The 22,239-nt window shown below is 42.4% G+C and overlaps 1 protein-coding gene across 1 annotated transcript in view; it reads left to right on the forward strand.

The window, feature by feature from the left end:
* Positions 1-22,239, forward strand: part of TNRC18 (trinucleotide repeat containing 18) — a 778,682-nt gene that overhangs the window by 699,013 nt on the left and 57,430 nt on the right. Inside the window, exon 22 of the mRNA XM_075831538.1 lies at positions 7,971-8,079. Coding sequence (XP_075687653.1) covers positions 7,971-8,079 — 109 coding nt within the window. The remainder of the gene's footprint in view (positions 1-7,970; positions 8,080-22,239) is intronic.

Consider the following 22,239-nt stretch of genomic DNA (forward strand, 5'->3'; position numbering starts at 1 on the left):
AGCTGATAACAGCCACATGAAGGGTATTGCCATACCCGTGAGAACCCACATTATAGTTTATGGGGTGTATGTCTCCGGTCAAAATGCTCACTACACCTCTAGATGAATGCCTCAAGGGTGTAGTTTTTGAAACGGGGTCACTTCTTGCGGGTTTCAACTGTACTGGTACCGCAGGGGCTTCTGCATACATGACTCCGCACCAGAAAATCCCCAGTAGGCCAAATGGTGGTCCTTTCTTTCTGAGCCCTCCCATGGGCCCAAACGGCAGTTTATCAACACAAATGGGTATTGCTGCACTCTGGACAAATAGCGCAACAGAATGGGGTATTTTATTTCTTGTGAAAATAAGAAATTTTCAGCCAAAACTACATATTATTGGAAAAAATTTATTTTGTTTTAATTCCCAGCCCAATTCAAATAAGTTCTGTGAAAAAACTATGGGGTCAAAATGGTCACAACACCCATAAATGAATTCCTTGAGGGGTGTAGTTTCCAAAATGGGGTCACTTCTAGTGAGTTTCCATTGCTTTGATACCTCTGGGGCTCTGCAAATGCGACATGGCACCCGAAAACCAAACCAGTAAAATCTGCACTCCAAAGAACAAATAGTGCTAATTTCCTTCTGAGCCCTCCCATGGGCCCAAACGTCAGTTTATCGCCACAAATGGGGTATTGTCGCACTCAGGAGAAATTGGGCAACAAAATGGGGTATTTTGTTCCCTGTGAAAGTAAGAAATTTTGATGAAAAAATTATATATTATTGGAAAAAATTAAATTTTTTTCATTTCACAGCCCAATTCAAATAGGTGCTGTGAAAAAACTGTGCGGTCAAATTTGTAACAACCACCATATTTGAATTCCTTGAGGGGTGTAGTTTCCAAAATGGGGTCACTTCTGGTGGGTTTCCATTGCTTTGATACCTCTGGGGCTCTGCAAATGCGACATGGCACCCGAAAACCAATCCAGCAAAATCTGGACTCCAACAAACACATGGCGCTCTTTTCCTTCTGAGCCCTCCCATGGGCCCAAACGGTAGTTTATCACCACAAATGGGGTATTGCCGCACTAAGGACAAATTGGGCAACAAAATGGGGTATTTTGTTCCCTGTGAAAATAAGAAATTTTGATCAGAAATGACACCATATTGGAAAAAATTGTATTTTTTTTATTTCACAGCCCAATTCAAATAGGTGCTGTGAAAAAACTGTGCGGTCAAAATGGTAACAACAACCATAAATGAATTCCTTGAGGGGTGCAGTTTCCAAAATGGGGTCACTATTGGGGGATTCCTACTGTTTTGGCACCTCAACACCTCTTCAAACCTGGCATGCTGCCTAAAATATATTCTAATAAAAAAGAGGCCTCAAAATGCACTAGGTGCTTCTTTGCTTCTAGGGCTTGTGTTTTATTCCACGAGCACACTAGAGCCACATGTGGGACATTTCTAAAAACTGCAGAATCTGGACAATACATATTTAGTAGTATTTCTCTGGTAAAACCTTCTGTGTTAGAGAATTTTTTTTAAATAAAATTGAAATTCAGCAAGAAAAATGAAATTTGCAAATGTCACCTCTGCTTTAATTCTTGTGAAATGCCTGAAGGGTTAAAAAACTTTCTAAATGCTGTTTTGAATACTTTGAGGGGTCTAGTTTTTAAAATGGGGTGTTTTATCAGGGTTTCTAATACATAGGCCCCTCAAAGTCACTTCAGAACTGAACAGGTACCTTAAAAAAAAGGCTTTTGAAATTTTCTTAAAAATATGAGAAACTGCTGTTTATGTTCTAAGCCTTGTAACGTCCAAGAAAAATAAAATAATTCTCAAAAAACGATGCAAATCTAAAGTAGACATATGGGAAATGTGAACTAGTAACTATTTTGGGTGGTATAACCCTCTGTTTAACAAGCAGATGTATTTAAATTCTGAAAAATGCTATTTTTTAAACATTTTCTCTAAATTTTGCAATTTTTCACCAATAAACACTTAATATATCGACCACATTTTACCACGAACATGAAGCCCAATGTGTCACAAGAAAACAATCTCAGAATCGCTTGTATAGGTTTAAGCATTCCGACATTATTACCACATAAAATGAAATATGTCAGATTTGAAAAATGGGCTCTGAGCTTTAAGGACAAAACAAGCCTGCATCCTTAAGGCTGGGTTCACACGACCTATTTTCAGACATAAACGAGGCGTATTATGCCTCGTTTTACGTCTGAAAATACGTCTCCAGTACGTCGGCAAACATCTGCCCATTCATTTGAATGGGTTTGCCGACGTACTGTGCAGACAACCTGTAATTTACGCGTCGTCGTTTGACAGCTGTCAAACGACGACGCGTAAATGGACTGCATCGGCAAAGAAGTGCAGGACACTTCTTTGCCACGTAATTTGAGCTGTTCTTCATTGAACTCAATGAAGCACAGCTCAAGATTTAAGAGCGTCTCAGACGCCTCGCAAAATGCGAGGCGGAGCATTTACGTGTGAAACGAGGCAGCTGTTTTCTCTTGAAAACAGTTTGTCTTTTCACACGTAAATGACAGCTAGCGTGTGCACATACCCTAAGGGGTTAAGCAAGCCTACTGCATTTAAGCAAGCCTACTGCATTGCATAAAATTATTCCTGTCCTATTCTCACCATTATTTTTCAATACCTAACTGCTTAATTTAACAGTATTCCATACACTCCTTGCACCCTAATGCACTTTATATCTGTGCATACACAGATACTGGCTGGTGACTGGCTCATGCAGCTATGTGTACTACTCAATTTTGTATAAAAGATGGCTGGACGATTGTACTAAACACTTTTCTTCATAGATTGTAAGCTCTTGCTAGCAGGAACCTCACTCATTTCGTTTGATTTGTTAATTAGTTTGTTATTATGTAGTATCTAATTTTGTTTGTACATTTCCCTGTAAATTATAAAGCGCTGCGGAATATGTGGCGCTATGTAAGTAAAGATTATTACTATTATGAAGTACTGAAAATGAGAAAAGACAACACATTATCAAGCTCCAAATTTTGTTTGTGGATATTTGCTCACCTAAGGAAGTTTATCTGTTTCAAGGCTGTCACTAACCGACCTTAGAATAGGCCGCCACCACCTTTTACGGTGACCTAGTCTTAATCCTGCACAGGTGTCCCATGCGGTCAGGAGCAGGGGTTTGGCTGTCTGAAGTCATCTGGACTCCTGATCTAACTGTTGTGATGGAAGTTTACTTTGGTCGCAACAGTACAATAGCTACCGCAGCATCTAAGTGGTTTAAATAGGGAGGGGGCTCTTTCTGTCACCCAATGGTGGCCTGTAAAAATGCAAACGCGGGTCACCGATGGATTGTTATGGTAGCTGGTGGGCCTAATAAAGGCCCCCAGACTTGCCATGGCTCTATCCCAGGCCTAATATATTGCCTGTCCGTTTTACACTGACAGGCAATAATGCTTTGATATACTAAGTATAACAAAGCACCATATCAGCAATAAAAAAATCACATTGTGAAGTCTCCAAGTGGAACTAAAAAATAATAAAATAATGTGAAATAAAACAGATTAAAAAAAAGTGAACAGTAAAAAAAACAAAAAAAAAACATTTTTTTTTAATAAAAAGTGGCTTTATTTAGTGAAAATATAAAAAAAAATACACATATAATCCACATACATCCAAACTATAAAGTTAACATTTTGTTTAACTCACAAGAAGAACAATAAAAATGACATCTCCAGCAAAAAGCTTAACCCCTTCCCTCTTTGGCCACTTTTGACCTTCCTGACCTTCTTGTTTCAATTTATGTGGTAATAACTTTGGAATGCTTTTAACTATCCAAGCGATTCTGAGATTGTTTTCTCGTGACGCATTGGACTTTATGTTACTGACAAAAGTTTCTTGATACATTCAATATTTAATTGTGAAAAACACCTAAATTTTGCAAAAAATTGCAAAAATTTGCATTTTTCTACATTTAAATGTATCTGTATACAAAATTGTTGCTAATTAACATCCCCCATATGTCTACTTTAGATTGGCATCGTTTTTTGAACATCTTTATATTTTTCTAGGATGTTACAAGGCTTAGAACTTTAGCACCAATTTCTCACATTTTCAAAAGAACTTCAAAAGGCTATTTTTGCAGGGACCAGTTCAGATGTGAAGAGGCTTTGAGGGCCTTATATATTAGAAACCCCCAATAAGTCACCCCATTTTAAAAACTTCACCCCTCAAAGTATTCAAAACAGCATTTAGAAAGTTTATTAATCCTTTAGACGTTTCACAGAAATTAAAGCAAAGTAGAGGTGATATTTTACAAATTTTATTTCTTTTTGTAGAAATTAATTTTTATTCAATTTTTTTGTAACACAAAAGGTTTTACCAGAGAAACGCAACTCAATATTTATTGCCCAGGTTCTGCAGATTTAGGAAATATCCCACATGTGGCCCTAGTGTGGTAATAGACTGAAGCACAAGCCTCAGAAGCAAAAGAGCACCTAGAGGATTTTGGGGCCTTCTTTTTATTAGAATATATTTTAGGCACCATGTCAGGTTTAAAAGGGCTCTTGCGGTGCCAAAACAGTGGAAATCCCCCAAAAGCGACCCCATTTGGCAAAACACACACCTAAAGGAAATTACCTGGGGGTATAGTGAGCATTTTGACGCCACAGGTTAATTGCAGAAATTGGAAAAATTAAAAGCTACGTTTTTTCAAAGAAAATGTAGGTTTAGCTATTTTTTTTTTCATTTTCACAAGGACTAAAGGAGAAAAAGCAATGCAAAATTTGTAAAGCAATTGCTCCTGAGTAAAACAATACCCCACATGTGGTCATAAACGGCTGTTTGGACACACAGCAGGGCTTAAAAGGGAAAGAGTGCTATATTGCTTTTGGTGCTCAAATTTAGCAGGAATGGTTTGCGGAGGCCATGTCGCATTTGCAAAGCCCCTGAGGGGACAAAAGAGTGGACCCCCCCCCCCCACAAGTGTTCCCATTTTTGAAACTACACCCATTGAGGAATTTATCTAGAGGTATTGTGAGCATTTTGAGGGCACAGGTTTTTTGCAGAAATTATTGGAATTAGGCCGTAAAAATTAAAATCTAAATTTTTTCAAAGAAAATGTAGCTTTAGCTAATTGTTTTTTTCATTTCCACAAGGTCTAAAGGAGAAAAAGTACCGCAAAATTTGTAAAGCAATTTCTCCCGAGTACGGCACTACCCTATATGTGGCAAATATGCTTTTCGGGCACACAGTAGGGCTCAGAAGGGAAGGAGTGCCTTTGGCTTTTGGAGTGCAGATTTTACTGGATTGGTTTTTGGGTGCTATGTTGCATTTGCAAAGCCCCTGTGGGACCAACGCAGTGGAAACCCCCCAGAAGTGACCACATTCTGGAAACTACACCCCTCAAGGTATTCACCTATGGGTGTAGTGAGCATGTTAACACCGCAGGTGTTTTGCAGAAATTAGTGTGCACTCGATGTTGCAGAGTGAAAATGGGATTTTTTCCATATATTTGCCAATATGTGGTGCTCTCTAATTATTATGCTGTATTTCCCGGTTTTAGAAACACCCTACATGTGGCCCTAATCTTTTGCCTGGACATTTGACAGGGCTCAGGAGTGAAAGAGTACCATGTAAAATTGAGGCCTAATTTGGCGATTTACAAAGTATTGGTTCACAATTGCAGAGCTCTGATGTGAAATAGTAAAAGAAACCCCTGAGAATTGACCCCATTTTGGAAACTGCACCTCTCAAGGCATTTATTAAGAGGTGTAGTGAGCATCTTCACCCCACAAGTATTTTCCATAAATGATTGCGCTGCGGATGGTGCAAAGTAAAAATTTCAAATTGTCTCTAGATATGCTTTTTCAGTGGCAAATATGTCATGCCCAGCTTGTGCCACTGGAGGCACACACCCCAAAAATTGTGAAGCACACACCCCAAAAATTGTTAAAAGGGTTCTCCCGGGTATGGCGATGCCATATATGGGGAAGTAAACTGCTGTTTGGGTACGCTGTAGGGTTCAGAGGGGAGGTAACACCATTTGGCTTTTGGAGCGTGGATTTGCTTGTTAGTAGATTTGTTTGAATATTGCTGGGGTTCCGTTTATAATGTGGGGGCAATTGTGTTTTCTTTTATTACTTGAAACTTTTATTATATGTTTTAAAACTTTTTTTTTACACTCTATTTACACTTTTTTTTACACTTTTTTTGAAGTCCCACTAGAGGACTTGAAGGCCCATCTGTCAGATTTTTTTTTTCTAATACATTGTACTACCTATGTGGTGCAATGTATTAGATCTGTCAGTCATTCACTGACTGCAAGCCGATTAGGCTTTGCCTCCTGACGGGGCCTAATCGGCTTCCGTAATGGCAGAGCAGGAGGCCATTATTAGATTTCCTTTTGCCATAGCAGCATCGGCAGCCCTGATTGCATTGCAGGGCTGGCGATCTGCTAGCAACCATTAAGATGCAGCGATCGCTTGCGATCACTGCTTCAAAGAGGTTAATGGCAGGGACCGGAGCTAGCTCTGGTTCCTGCTGTTACAGGTGGATGTCAGCTGTAACATACAGCTTACATCCACCGCTGATGACGCCGGCTCAGGTCCTGAGCCAGCGCCATCTTTCCGTGGCTGCGTAAGCCTTTCAGGCCCCACCGCCGGTTGGGAGCTGGAAGTTTTTCATGCTAGGCAGACCGGGAGGCCAGCATTTGGCCTCCGGTTGCCATTTCAGCCACTAGAACCCCAGGAATTTCATCGCTGGGGTTCCGATGAGCTGCAAACAGCTTAAATGCAGTGATCGCGCTTGAGCTCTGCATTTAAGGGGTTAATGGCGGGACTCAAAGCTAATTTCGGTCCCCGCCATTACAGCTGGATGTCAGCTGTAAGATACTGCTGACAGCTGGATGTCAGCTGTAAGATACTGTTGACATCTGGCGATGGTGGCACCGACTCAGCTTCTGAGCCGGTGTCCACCATTTGTCGTATGGATACGGCAAAATGCGGGAAGCACTAGCTTTCCAAGACGTATCCATACGGAAAATGTCGGGAAGGGGTTAAATATGACTACATCGGCAGAAAAATAAAAAAGTTATGGCTCTTGGAAAACTAAAATACTTTAGTTTAAAGGTGTTTTTATTGTGCCAAAGTAATAAAACATGAAAAACTATACATACGTGGTATCGCAGCAATCGTACATAGGCCTCATTCACATGAGCGTATCAGATTCACGTGCGTGGAAAACGCGCGTGACTCTGGTCTGTGTGTGTTGTGTTATGCATCAGTGTGCTTTGCGAGTGGCACGCGTTATTCACGCACTCGCAAAGCACTTTTTTTTATTATTATTATTTTCAATTGAATTGATGCGTAAATCACACACCATACACGCATGTGCATCCGTGTGTGGTGCGTGGTTTTCACGCACCCATTGACTTCAACGGGCGCGTAGGTGCGTGATAACGCACCGATATAGGACATGCAGTGAGTTTCACGCAACGGACTCTCGCTGCGTGAAAAATCCTGCTTGTGTGAATGGCCCCATTAAAATCAATGGGTCCGTGTGCTGTGCGTTGTTTCAACGCACAGTACACGGACTTGATTCACGCTCGTGTGAATGAGGCCTAACCCACAGAATAGAGTTAACATGTTATTTACAATGCACAGTGAACGATGTACATTTAAAACGCATAGAACAATGGCGAAATTGCTGTTTTTTTCCATTCTTCCCCCCAAAAAAGTTAATAAAAAAAAAATATTATGTGTATGTACAGTATGTGTCATAAAAAAATACAACCCATACTGCAAAAAAACAAGTCGTCATACAGCTATGTCAACGAAATAATAGAAAAGTTATATATTTCTTTGAATGAGACGATGAAAAACCCCAAAAAATGCTTGGTCATTAAGGCCTAAAATAAGTAAGTAATAAGTAAGTAAGGTCACTAAGATGTTAAAATTATTTGTATTCTTTTTGTCATTACTAGATCATAGATGTAAAACCACCCTCTGTCCGCTATCTACTTGAAGGAACAAGAATTGCAGCATACTGGAGTCAGCAATATCGTTGTTTGTATCCTGGCACCATTGTGCAAGGTAAATTGAAGATCACATTTACATGGGTGTATAATCAATCTGTGTTTCATCCATCTATCTCTTGCCAAAAATAATCTGATCCTATTAAACAAGAGTTCACTACTTTTCTGTAATTGGATCCATTTGGATTTTAGGCTGAAACTAATTAACCCCTTCAGGATGCACAGTGGCGGATTAAGTAGACCATAGGCCCTGGGCTATTCCACAAACTTGGGACCCCCCTTCCCCACCTCTACTCTGCCGTGTCTGTAGTGAATACCACCTTTCTGTGTGAACATTGACAAATGGTTGTTACGATTCCCCTTGTCAAAGGACTGTGTCCCTACATACTGACAGTCTCCAACCATCTCTGACAGTATCACACTGTTCTGGGACACACCCTCCTGACAATGGGAATGGTAACACGTATTGGTCTATTAGTCCTGGGTACACAAAGATATGTAGAATACAAGGATTTCCTACAACAGATATGTCAGCAGAGGGGACAGATCCTTTATAGATCCAGTGACTCACAGGTGATGTCTTCTCTGATGGGAGTCGTTTTTTTTCTTCTCCATCTAACGCAGACTCTTTATGGTGACTTCTCCTGATGAGACATCTTTGCCCATCACTTCTGCAGCCATTTCCAGCCTCTATAGAAACACACAAATTTAGACACCAAGGCCCAGGCCCATACATTAAAGGGGTTGTCCGGGCATGGACTGTTTTTTTATACTGATGACCTATCGATGTGCATGGACAACCCCTTTTACTTAGACTAATAAATTTGGACCCCAGACTAGATCATAGAATACATACAGACTCCAGACCTTCTAAACTATTGCAGTCCCCAGACCAGATCACCCCTAAATAAATACAGACCCCAGAACAAGCACTCTAAATAAATACAGATCTCAGACCAGACCCTTAAATACAGACACCAGACCTGACCACCTACACTAATAATGACCCGAGACCTGACTCCCTTAAGTAATACAGAACCCAGACCAGACCCCCTAATCTAATACAGACCCCAGACCAGACCCCTAAACTAATACAGACCCCCCCAAATACAGACCCCTTAAACTAACAGACCCCCAAATATACAGACCTCCGACCCCTTAAACTAATACAGACGCCAAACCTAAATACAGACCCCATACCAGACCCCCTAAATACAGACCCCTAAATACAGACCCCTTAAACAAATCCATCCCCTTATACTTACATAGCAGCTCACCTCAGTCTTCTCTATGGAATTTTGCTGCTGTTCAAGGAAGTGCGGTCATGTGACCAGCAGTTCTCTAAGCAGTAGTAAGAACTTCAGAGATTAGGTCATGTGACCTTATGTCTAAAGGTCCTTTTGCAGGACATACACAATGCAGTTTCATCGTGCATGGACATACACAATGCATTTGCCATGGGCACCCCGGGCGGCCGCCCAAAACGCCCTATGATGATCCGCCATTGAGGACGCAGCCTGTTTTCGCCTTGTGGCACAGCCAATTTTTTTAAATCTGACGTGTCACTTTATGTGGTAATTTCTTGGGAATGCTTTTACCTATCCAAGCGATTCTGAGATTGTTTTCTCGTGACATATTGTACTTTATGTTAGTGGAAACATTTGGTCGATAAATTTTATATTTATTAGTGAAACACACCAAAATGTGCAAAAATTAGCATTTTTCTAAATATAAATCGATCTTCTTGTAAAACAGATAGTATTACCCCACAAAATAGTCACTAGTTAAAGGAACAGTGTCACCCCAAAAAAAAATTTAATATCAGTTTGATGTTAGTGTTTTATTAAAAACGTTTGTATTAATTTGTGTGTTTGTGTGTTACTTTTTTTTATTTTTACACTTTTTCTTCCCTATGGGGGCTGCCATTTTTTTTTCCATTTCTGTATGTGTCGATTAACGACACATACAGACATGGAATACGGCAGCTACAGTCCATAGGAGTCAATGAACGGGACCCGTCCCATTGACTTTGCACTATGGCTCTGTCCTGCGCAGACGCAGGTCAGAGTCAGACAGAGCAGATCAGGCGCCATCTTGAAGACCAGCTGCACTGCAGGTAAGATGTGTGTCTCTGCATGTCCCACTCTCTACCTCACAGACCCCCGCTCTCGTGACCCCCGACGGGCCCCCCACCCAACGCTCCCCCTCCCCCGACGCCCTCCCCCGACGCCCCCCCCCCCCGACGGCCCTTCCCTCCCTCCCTTGTGTGAAGGACACACGATGAAACTGTACTGGGAAAGCCCTGAACGGTAAGTCTCTCTAGTTCTGCTGAGACTGTTTGGGGATGTGACTAATGAACCTCTCAGTCTCAGCGCAATTAGAGAGATTTACCATTCAGGGGTCTGGGAAAGCTGGGTGACCACCATTACCCCTCCTACTGAAGTGTGATATTCATTAGTCACATCCCCAAACACACTCCACTAGGAGGGGTAATGGTGGTCACCCAGCTTTTCCAGACCCCTGAATGATAAATCTCTCTAGTTGTGCTGAGACTGAGAGGTTCATTAGTCACATCCCCAAACAGTCTCAGGACAACTAGAGAAATTTACCGTTCAGGGGTCTGGGAAAGCTGGGTGACCACCTTTACCCCTCCTACTGGAGTGTGAGAGGTTCATTAGTCACATCCCTAAACACTCCAGTAGGAGGGGTAATGGTGGTCACCCAGCTTTCCCAGACGCAGATATAACCAGGAAAGGGCTGGATGGACGGGCTGAGGGTGCACAGGGTTTTTGGTGACCCCCTCTGTCATGTGATCGGACCTAGGTTACCGGTTCATCAGACGGGGTTCATGTGACTATAACTCTGTCCATAACAAGAGACAGTGCACTCAGGACAAGCCCTGCCCTCATGCCATAGTTGTGTGGTTCTGTCTGCGGTGATGGCGGTGGGTGGCTCTGACACCCGCCTCCCCCGTCGGGTCATCTCAGGACAGAAGGGGTGTCCGGATTGGAGACAGCGCCGCACCTGTCCTCAGGTTGTGTCTGGTATTGCAGTTCACCTCCATTGAAGTGAATAGGACAGAGCTGTAATACCACACACGACCTGAGGACAGGTGCGGCGCCATGTTTTCCTGGACGACCCCTTTAAGACTTTTCCCGTGTGTGTGTGGCAGAGTGGAGTGTGCACGGGCGCCGCTGATACTTCATAGCCGCTTATCAGCTGTTTTGAAGAATCAGCGGCGAGAACACACACACACACACACACACACACACATCCCCCAAACACACAAAATCAAGTGTAATCAAGCGTTTTTTATGTGTTTTTTTTGCACGTAAAATGTGCAAAAAAAAAACATGTCAAATACACGGCGTGTGAACCGGTCAACTGAAAAGTCATTCACTTCACTTTCATCATTCTAAGGCTGGGTTCACACGACCTATTTTCAGGCGTAAACGAGGCGTTTTACGCCTCGATTTACGCCTGAAAAGACGGCTCCAATACGTCGCCAAACATCTGCCCATTCATTTGAATGATTTTGCCGACGTACTGTGCCGACGACCTGTAATTTTACGCGTCGCTGTCAAAAGACGGCACGTAAAATAACAGCCTCGGCAAAGAAGTGCACTACACTTATATACATTATATGCAGGACACTTCTTGGGACGTAATTTGAGCCGTTTTTCATTGAATTCAATGAAGAACAGCTCCAAATTACGGCCGTAATTGACGCATCGCAAAACGCGAGTACGAGCAATTACGTCTGAAATGACGGAGCTGTTTTCTCCTGAAAACAGCTCCGTAATTTCAGATGTAAATGCAGTTAGCGTGTGCACATACCCTAGGGGTATGTTCACACACAATGTTTTCAGCTGAAAAATCGGAAGCAGAACGCCTACAAGCATTTGCCCATTGATTTCAATGGGAAATACGGCATTCTGTTCCGACAGGGCGTTTTTTACGTGGTAGTTTTCCAAAAACGGCACGTAAAAAGATGCCCGACCAAAATGAAGTGCACATCACTTCTTGGGACGTTTTTGGAGCAGTTTTTCATTGACTTTATAGAAAAACAGCTCCAAAAACGGCCGTTAAAAAACGCGAGTTTGATTAAAAAATGGCTGAAAATCAGGATCTGTTTTCCCTTTGTTTAGTAAGCGTGTGAACATACACTTAGTGTAATGGCAGGGGGTAGGGAGACGGACAAGTGAGCCCTAATCTACCCGCCACTCTGTCCCTGCCTACTTGCAACGACCCGCCCTAGGCGACGGGGTACAACTGGGCGGCGGTCCCTGCGCTCAGTAAGTGCACGACAAACACGACAAACATACAAGGAACACAAGCAAGGAAAAGGGGCCGTTGCCCACGGCAACACCGTGAGCAACCAGAGTGGTGAACGAGCAGAGTCAAGCCAGGAGTGTGCGAGGTACCAAACGAAAAACAGAAGAGTAGTCGGTAAGCCAGGGTCTGTATGGAGCAGGATCAAAAATAGCAGGAGCTGTAGCTGGGCCAGGAAACCACAAGGAGGGAAACACAAGCGATAACAAGCACCGAGGGACAGGAAGGGCAGGCTTAAATAGACCGAGGGCGGGAGCTAGCTGAGTCTGGCCAGGTTACGATAGGCTCTCCCACTCCTAAGCCTGCCAGCCTGAATGGTGGAAGCAGGAGTCAGTCTCAGGGATGTATTCTCAGGTGCTGACTGATTAGTTCTGGGAGTTAACCCCGCTGTGCCTGGCAGATCCTTTACACTTAGCCTTTTGGTGTGTCCTATAACTTCTTCCAGCTGCAGAATCACACCCAATATGGCTGCCAGACACTGCTTAGCAATTTGAAGACACCTTTACCTGGCTTGTGAGAGGGGGGGGGGGGTGAGGTTCCCTCCCACATTTACAGCAGCTGTGAGTCAGGTTGCTTTGCCTTATTCACCTTGCTGTAATTCTGGGAAGTGCTCCCCCTGGTGGCCAACATTGAAAAACATGTCAAATTTTTATTTAATTTTTAATACTTTCCACCATATGGAAAAAAAAATAAAATACAGCAAAAAACGTAAAAAATATAATAGAAATAAGTAACGACACTTAAAAAAAAAAGGTTTAATTTGCGACACATTCCCTTTAACATTTCCCATATGTCTACTTTATGTTTGCATCATTTTTTGAACGTCCTTTTATTTTCTAGGACGTTAAGGTAAGAACTTTATCAGCAATTTCTCACATTTTCAAGAAAATGTAAAAAGGCTATTTTTACAGGTACCAGTTTAGTTCTGAAGTGGTTTTGAGAGCTTTATATATTAGAATCCCCCAATAAAATCACCCCATTTTAAAAACTGCACCCCTTAAAGTATTCAAAACAGCATTCAGAAAGTTTAACCCTTAGGCCGGATTCACACGAGCGTGTGCGTTTTGCGCACGCAAATAACGCGGCATTTTGCGCACGCAAAAGGCACTTAACAGCTCCGTGTGTCAGCCCCGTATAATGCGATTTTCGCGCAGCCGCCATCATTATGACACTCCGTTTGGATGTTCGTAAACAGAAAAGCATGTGGTGCTTTTCTGTTTACATTCATAGTTTTACTGCTGTTGCGCGAATCACGCGCGTCCCACTGAAGTGCTTCCGCGTGGTGCGCGTGATTTTAATTGAAGTCAATGGGTGCGTGATGCGCGAAATACGCACAAAGAATGAACATGTCGTGAGTTTTACGCAGCGGACTCACGCTGCGTAAAAATCACGGACTGTCTGCATGGCCCCATAGACTAATATAGGTCTGTGCGAGGCGCGTGAAAATCACGCGGGTTGCACAGACGTATATCACGTTAGTCTGAATAAGCCCTAACTAAAACAAATTCTGTAACACAGAAGGTTTTTCCAGAGAAACGCAAATCAATATTTATTGCACAGATTCTGGAGTTTTTAGAAATAGGCCACATGTGGCCCTAGTGTCCTAATGGACTGAAACACCGGCCCCAGAAACAAAGGAGCACCTAGAGGATTTTGGAGCCTCCTTTTTTTTTTAGATTATATCTTAGGCACCATGCCAGGTTTGAAGAGGTCTTGTGGTGCCAAAACAGTGGAAACCCCCCAAAAGTGACCCCATTTTGGAAACTACAACCCTCAAGGAATTTATCTAGGTGTATAGTTAGCATTTTGATCCCACTCGTCTTTTGCTGTATTTATTGGAGTTAGTCTATGAAAATCGACTTTTATTATAAAAATAAACATAGAAATTTGTCATATGAAAATGCACCCCAACATTTGTAAAACATCTTCTCCCAATTACGAAAATATCCCATATGTGGTAATAAACTGCTGTTTGGACCCACAGCAGGGCTCAGAATGGAAGGAGCACCATTTGGATTTTGGAGCGCAGATTTTGCTGGATTGGTTTCCAGTGCCATGTTGCGTTTGCAATGCACTGGAAAGACTAAAACAGTAGAAACACCCCAAAAATGACCGCATTTGGGAAACTACACCTCTCAAGGAATTTTTGTAGGGGTATAGTTAGCGTTTTGACCCCACAATTTTTTTGCAGAATTTAGTGGAATTAGGCCGTGAATATCAAAATTTTTGTCTACTAAAATGTAGAATTTTTTCATTTTCACAAGGGATAAAGGAGAAAAAGCCACCCAACATTTGTAACGTAATATGTCCCGAGTACAACAATACCCCACATGTTGTAATAATGGTTTTTTTTAATTAGAAGTTTATTAACCTTTGCAGGATTGATCCTTTTTTGCTTTTCCGTTTGTTTTTCACTCCCCGCCTTCCATACACCATAAAGTTTTTATTTTTCCATCAATAGAGTGGTGTGAGGGTTTATTTTTTGCAGGAAACGTTGTAGTTTCTATTGACACCATATAATGTACTGGGAAACAGAAAATTAAATTCTTTGCGGGGTGAAATTGAAAAAACTGTGATTCCTCCATTGTTTTTTGGGTTTAGTTTTCACCGCTTTCACCGTGCAGTAAAAAAGACAACTTAACTTAATTTTGCGTCGATTACGGTGATACGAAATGCATATACTTTTTTTATATTTTACTACTTTTACAAAGAAAAAACTATTTGTTAAAAATAAAAATGTTTTGTATCATCGCATTCTGAGAGCCATAACCTTATTTTTATAACTTCATTATTTTTTTGGGTCGATTGAGCGGTGTGAGGGCTTATTTTTGGTGGGACGAGCTGTAGTTTTTATTGGTGCAACTTTTTGATCACTTTTTATTACATTTTATTTAGAGCTAAGGTGACCAAAAACAGTGATTTTGGCGTTTTAAATTCTTTATTTGTTACAGCGTTCATCAGGAGCTATAAATGACAGTTTTACTTTATTCTGTGGCTCGGTATGATTACGGCGATACCATATGTATATAGTTTTTTTTATGTTTTGCAGCGTTTGCACAATAAAATCTCTTGTTTATAGAATAATTTATTTTTTGTGTCACTATATTCTGAGAGCCATAACTTTTTTATTTTTCAGTCAAAAAAGCTGTGTAAGAGCTTGTTTTTTGCGGGACAAGTTGTAGTTTTTATTGGTACTATTGTGGGGTATATATTGATCACTTTTTATTCTATATTTTGGGAGCGGTGGTGACCAAAAAATAGGGATTCTGGCATTGTTTCTTGTTTATTTTTTTGCGGTGTTCACCGTGCGTGAAAAATAACATTATAGTTTTATTGTTTTGGTCGTTACGAGCGCGACGATACCAAATACTTATTATAGGAAAAAAAAATAATACTTTTGTAAAACATTTTTATTAACTTTTTTAACTTATTTTTTTTACTTTTTACACTTTCTTTTTTTACCTGATGCACTGATCGCTACTAAAATACATTACACTACCTTAGTATAATGTATTCCAGCTGTCAGTGTGACTACACAGTCACTCTGACAGCAAGCCTATGAGGACCAGCCAGAGGCTAGTCCTCATAGGCTTCCATACATGGCAGACCCAGAGGCCGTTGTCTGGCCTTCGGATGCAATCACAATCATTGGCAACCCCCACAATTGCATGGGTGCTGCCGATGTGCTACAAATCCCGTAAATGCGCTGATTGCAATCGATCACCACATTTAAGAGGTTAATTGCCGAAATCAGCGGCTATGAGCCACTGATCGGCAACAGTGGAATGCCAGCTGTCGTGGACAGCTGACCTCCCCGTTCCCCATGCACACCGTCACCTTTTATTGACATTAGAACGGTGCTTGTTGATTCTATTGCGTAGGGTTTGTGTTGTCCTACCGATATACTGTAAATTACATGGACATTGCAATAGGTAAATTACATACTCGCTTTTGCAATTTAAAAATGTCTGTATTGGAAATGACTCTGATGTTACCGATGAGGAAAAGCTGTTCATTCTATGTGCTATATTTTTGCAACAAAGACATCTGGATTGTCCACATTTAAACGAGCCACATAATGTAGGAAGCATGCTTCCTGTCACTCTGACAGGAAGCCTATCAGGAGGCTGGTCCTGATAGGCTTCCGTACATGGCAAACACGGAGGCCTTTGCTTGGCCTCCGATCGCCATGCTAACCATCGGCAAACCTCTTGATTTCATTGGGAGGTCTGCCGATGTGCTAGAAACCCCTAAAATGCGGCGATTGCAATCGATCGCCGCATTTAAGGGTTTAATTGCCAAAATCAGCGGCAATGAGCCGCTGATCGGCAACAGTGGAGTGTTAGCTGTCGGGACAGCTGGCCTCCCAGTTCCCGATGTACACTGTTGCTGACAGTGTGCATCGGGAACCGTGCAGTAACTGTACGTCCTCGTGCGCTAAGACACTGACCACCATGACGTACAGTTGCATCGTGGTGCGCCTAGGGGTTAATCACATGGACAAATATTTTTACACTGACTTAGAAAACATTTAGTTGGTAGGATTGAAAATGTTAATTTCCACGTGTTAAAACTGTTAAGTTTTAAGATATATAGTGCTTATGAATACAGGTTTGCTTCATTGTTAGGAGCAGATTTGGAGTCTTACAAAGGATTAAATTGACCGCAAACAGAAGAGATGAGAAAGAAGTTTTCTGACACAACAAAAAGTTAGGAAAATTGTCGCCTGGCACCACTCATTAGTAACTTACATATATTTATTGACTATATACGGTTATATCCATCCGTGCATGCCACAAACCCGACATATAGGGTTGTCAATATATGAAGTCTGTTTTTTCAGAAATTCATGTAACCAGGGTGGTTAAGCTTGGCAGTAAACCAGTAGATTTTTATATAAATACAATTTTGGCTATTTTTGTCATTGGTCTGGAATTTGATTCCTCTCTTTTGAGGCTTGCATTATGCCTCAGAGCTGCAACGCTGAAGATTGGAGATGGTTGCGATGGTATTTGGCAATATCGATGATCCAGGTGTGAATCATTTGGCTTTACAGGAACAGTTTTGGGAAATTTAAAAATTATCGTCTCACAAAACAAGAGTCTGGTGGGATCTGGCTACTCAGAAATTACATTTCCAAGAAAATTATCCAAAGGAATTCAACACAAGTTGGAATACAATTCTGACAGAATGCTCATTAAACCTGATGGGACTTGAATGGCAATAAATAAATATGTACATGTACATTGCCTTCTGACATGTACAGATTTATTTATTGCCATTCAAGCGATTGTTTTTTACTTAACCCTTTTAGTTTTTTTATGTTTGTTTTTTCTTTACTTGACCTTTGCATCCTTATGACCCTATGTGACGTCAGAGGTGATCCCTGACCTGCCTTTTTTGGCGGTTCTTTTCTCCCTTTTTCCTCCATTCTCCCACTATTTAAAGTTGCCCCCTTACAATGCAATGTATATGGCCTGATGAAGACGCTGGTCCAGAGTCGAAACACGTAGCCTAACTAAACCCTCCTAAACCAAATAAAATCCTTTTATTACTAATTACTCTTATTCTGGATTTTCAATTTGAGGTTAGCAGCGCTGCTATCTGGTCTCCCTTTTCCTCCTCTCATACATGCGATCTGACTGAAAGGACTTCTTCATATGGGATGACTACTTTTTATACTTTTTGCACTATTGTTATAGTGATTTTGTATACCAAGATTTTTCTACAAAGAATATATATTTTTTCAACTCTGTTGTGGTCTGTCATTCTTATTGTGCCGATTTCTACATTTTGGACCCCTGTAGACGCCATGGAAATGATGAAGTTCTGGGGTATTGTGCTCAGTAAGCCATCCATAAGAACATACTGGAGCACTGATATACTGTACCACACCCCCATAGCGACGACCAGAACTAGTTTTGGCATAATTCTCAGATTTCTGCATTACTGTGATAATGCACAGTGCACACCCCAAGGTGACCCCAGCTTTAAGCGCCTATTTGAAATTAAACCCCTATTAGACCATTTCAGTGCCAAATTTGCCCAGGTATATACCCCTGAAAAGTGCATTGCTGTTGATGAGTCCCTGGTGCATTTTAAAGGGAGGCTTTGATTCCACCAGTACCTGCCGAGTAAAAGTGCAAGTCATGGTGTGAAGATGTATAAGCTGTGCAAAAGCACATCAGAGTACACCTACAAATTTAAAATATATGAAGGGAAGGACACCAGTATTACGCCCCACAGAATGCCCCCCCTTCCTGGGATTTAACGGCAAGATAGTGTGGTTTGGTGCATCCACTGCTCGACAAGGGCTACCACCTCTACCTGGATAATTACTATACCAGCGTACTACTTTTCAAGAGCCTTGCTTCCAGAAGTACAGTGGCATGCGGCACGGTTCGCAGGTACCAAGGAAGCCCGCCTAGGTTGCTGCTCGGGCAAAAATTCAGAAGAGGTGTGAGCAGAGCACAATGCAGTGACAACCTATTGTGTGTCAAGTATAAGGACAAGAGGGATGTACATATATTGACAACAATACATAGCCATGGCGGCACCCCCATACCTGTACGAGGTACCAGTATGGAGACCCTCAAACCCAATTGAATTCTTTATTACAATAAATATATGGGCGGGGTTGATCTCTCAGATCAAGTGCTTCTGCCATACAATTCCATGCAGAAATCAAGGGTGTGGCACAAGAAGCTGGCTGTACACATCATTCAAATAGCATTTTATAATGCTTACGTGCTGTTCAGATGTTCAGGTCAGCGGGGAGTTTTTCTGGAATTTCAAGAGGTGGTAATAAAGTCTCTTATATTTGGTGAGCAGGAAGGGGAGGTTCCCAGTACTTCTGGAAGCGGGGCAACACGCATTGTGCCAGGGCAACATTTCCCCAGTGAAGTTCCCCATACTGGCAAGAAGGGAAAACGTACCCCGAGATGCCAGGAATGTGCATGAAGAAGTGTTTTAAAATATACCTTACGTCGCTGAAATTCTGATCTTGTTGTTAAACCGCCCTTATATTTACCCTGGTGTACTTCGCACAGCTATAGTAATATTATGCCGCATGCCACTTTTTCCCTTCTTAGCACTGACGTGTGCTCAGGCCGCACCTGGAAGGACCAGCTGAACATATATCAGTCCGGCATCCCTGTATCTTATCAGTGACATTCCCATGACTGATTTATAATCCAGGACTTGCTCCAAATTTTATCCATCTTTATAAAAAAAAAATCTTCTTAGCCCTGCCATGTGCCTAGGCCGTACACGGAAAGACAAGCTGAACACAGCTGCACATATATCAGTCCTGCATTCTTGTGGCTTATCAATGACATCACTATGAGAGATTTATAATCCAGGACTTGCTCCAAATTTCATACAAACTTTATAAAAAAAAAAAAAATCTTCTTAGCCCTACCGTTTGCTTAGGCCAGGGGTGGGGAATCTTTTTTCTGCCAAGGGCCATTTTGGATATTTATAACCTCATAAGCGGGCCATACAAAATTATGAACTTAAAAATTTGCCTGCTATATTTGGTCAAACATTTAATTAACTCACCCCTAATGTGATGGCTGGAACTGCTTCTCTTTTGTGAGGCATGTGATGTTAGCCAGTATTGATGTTGATCTGTCAGTCCGTCTGGAGCGCATTCGTTTCTTTGTTAAGTTTTGAAAAGAACTCGCAGCAGTAAGTTGTTCCGACTTACTTATAGGGGTTTTCCCATCAGGGACATTTATGACATATCCACAGGAAATGTCATAAATGTCCGATGGATGCGGGTCCCACCTCTGAGACCCGCACCTATCTCTAGAACGGGGCCCTCTAAACCCAGTTCTACTTCTCTGTGTTCCTGCTGATTTTTGACCATGAGGAAGAAAACAGCGTAACTCGCTGAGCTGCGCTATTTCCATAACTCCTATAGCAGTGAATGTCAGTTATGGAAGTAGAGCAGCATACGAGTTACGCTGTTTCCGTAACTACTATTCAGATCTATGGGACTTATGGAAACAGAAGTCCAATTTTACACCGAGGAGGCCGCAGAGTGCTCTCCAAAACTTCGAGGTAAACTGGACCCCTTTGTCCGAGACAATATGCAGGGGCAAGATATGCAGACGGAAGATGTGTTGCATGAAGAGGTCAGCCAATCGCGTAGCAGACGGCAGGGTGGTCAAGGGAATGAAGTGAGCCATTTTGGAAAATCGATCCACCACCACCCAGATCACACTGCAACTCACAGAAGAAGGAAGATCCGTGACAAAGTCCATAGCGACATGCTGCCACGAGGCAACGGGCAGTGGTTGGCCAGCAGGTCTGGAGTGAGCTACTTTATTTGGTGCGCATACCGTGCATGAGGAGGCAAAGCCCATAACATCTTTAAGCAGCGTGGGCCACCAGAACTGACGGGTGATTAGATCTTGGGTTTTACGAGCACCCGCGTGACCTGCCAGCTTAGAACTGTGACCCCAGCGAGGAATTTTTCCTCCGTCAGCCAGACGTACAAAAGTCCTACCCGGAGGAATGTCTCTAACTTGCAGGGGATTCACAGAGAAGATGCAGGATGGGTCAATAATATTCTGTGGAGATTCCATGGCGTCTTCGGTTTCAAAAGATCTAGACAAGGCATCGGCCCTCACATTCTTGTCGGCGGGTCGGTAGTTGATTTAGAACCGGAACCGAGCAAAGAACATAAACCACCTGGCTTGGCGAGGATTCAACCACTGGGCCGTCTGTACATAGGTCAAATTCTTGTGATCCGTGAAGATCAGAATAGGATGAACCGCGCCCTCCAGTAGATGTCTCCACTCCTGCAGAGCCAGCTTGATGGCCAGTAACTCCCGGTCCCCAATCGAGTAGTTGCGCTCTGCGGAAGAAAACAGCTTGGAATAGTAGCCACATACCACAGCCTTGCCTTTTGATCTTTTCTGGAACAACAGTGCACCAGCACCAACCGAGGAAGCGTCCGCCTATAACGAAAACTGTAGGGATACATCAGGATGGTGCAGAATGGAGGCAGACGTGAAGGTTTTCTTTAAGGATTCAAATGTGGCTTCAGCATTCATACCCTTCTTAGTGAGGGTGGAGATAGGAGCAGTCAAAGATGAGAAGTTGGGGATGAACAGTCGGTAGAAGTTGGCGAATGCTAGGAAGCGTTGTATGGCCCTTAAGCCTTGGGGGCGTGGCCACTCCAGGACAGCCTTTACTTTTTGGGGGTCCATCTTGAGGCGCTGATCACAGATAATATAGCCCAGGAAGGATAGAGATTTCTTCTCAAAAACGCACTTCTCCAACTTGGCATAAAGGCGATTCTCTCTTAGACGGAGCAACACCTGGCGGACATGACTCTGATGAGTTACTGGATCTGGGGAAAAAAATCTAAATGTCATCGAGATACACCACAACACAAACATAAAGGAGATCACGAAAAATGTCATTGACAAATTCTTGAAATACTGCGGGGGCGTTACACAGGCCGAAGGGCATAACTAAGTATTCGTAGTGCCCATCATGAGTATTAAAGGCAGTCTTCCATTCGTCACCTCGACAAATCCGAATCAGATTGTAGGCCCCCCGCAGGTCTAGTTTATAAAAAAATGTTGCCCCCCGTATGCGATCAAACAGTTCAGAAATCAAAGGCAGGGTGTACCTGTTCTTCACCGTGATCTGGTTTAGGCCTCGGTAGTCAATGCAAGGACGTAACGATCCATCTTTCTTTTTAACAAAGAAGAACCCTGCTCCGGCCGGGGATGAGGATTTACGAATGAAACCCCTCTCCAGGTTCTCTTAATGTAGGCCGACATGGACTGGGTCTCTGGCAGGGAGAGAGGGTACACTCTACCATGAGGAGGAGACGCTTCCGGAACCAGGTAGATCGGACAGTCATATG

Source organism: Rhinoderma darwinii, chromosome 6 (assembly GCF_050947455.1).
Source record: "Rhinoderma darwinii isolate aRhiDar2 chromosome 6, aRhiDar2.hap1, whole genome shotgun sequence".
Classification (NCBI taxonomy): domain Eukaryota; kingdom Metazoa; phylum Chordata; class Amphibia; order Anura; family Rhinodermatidae; genus Rhinoderma; species Rhinoderma darwinii.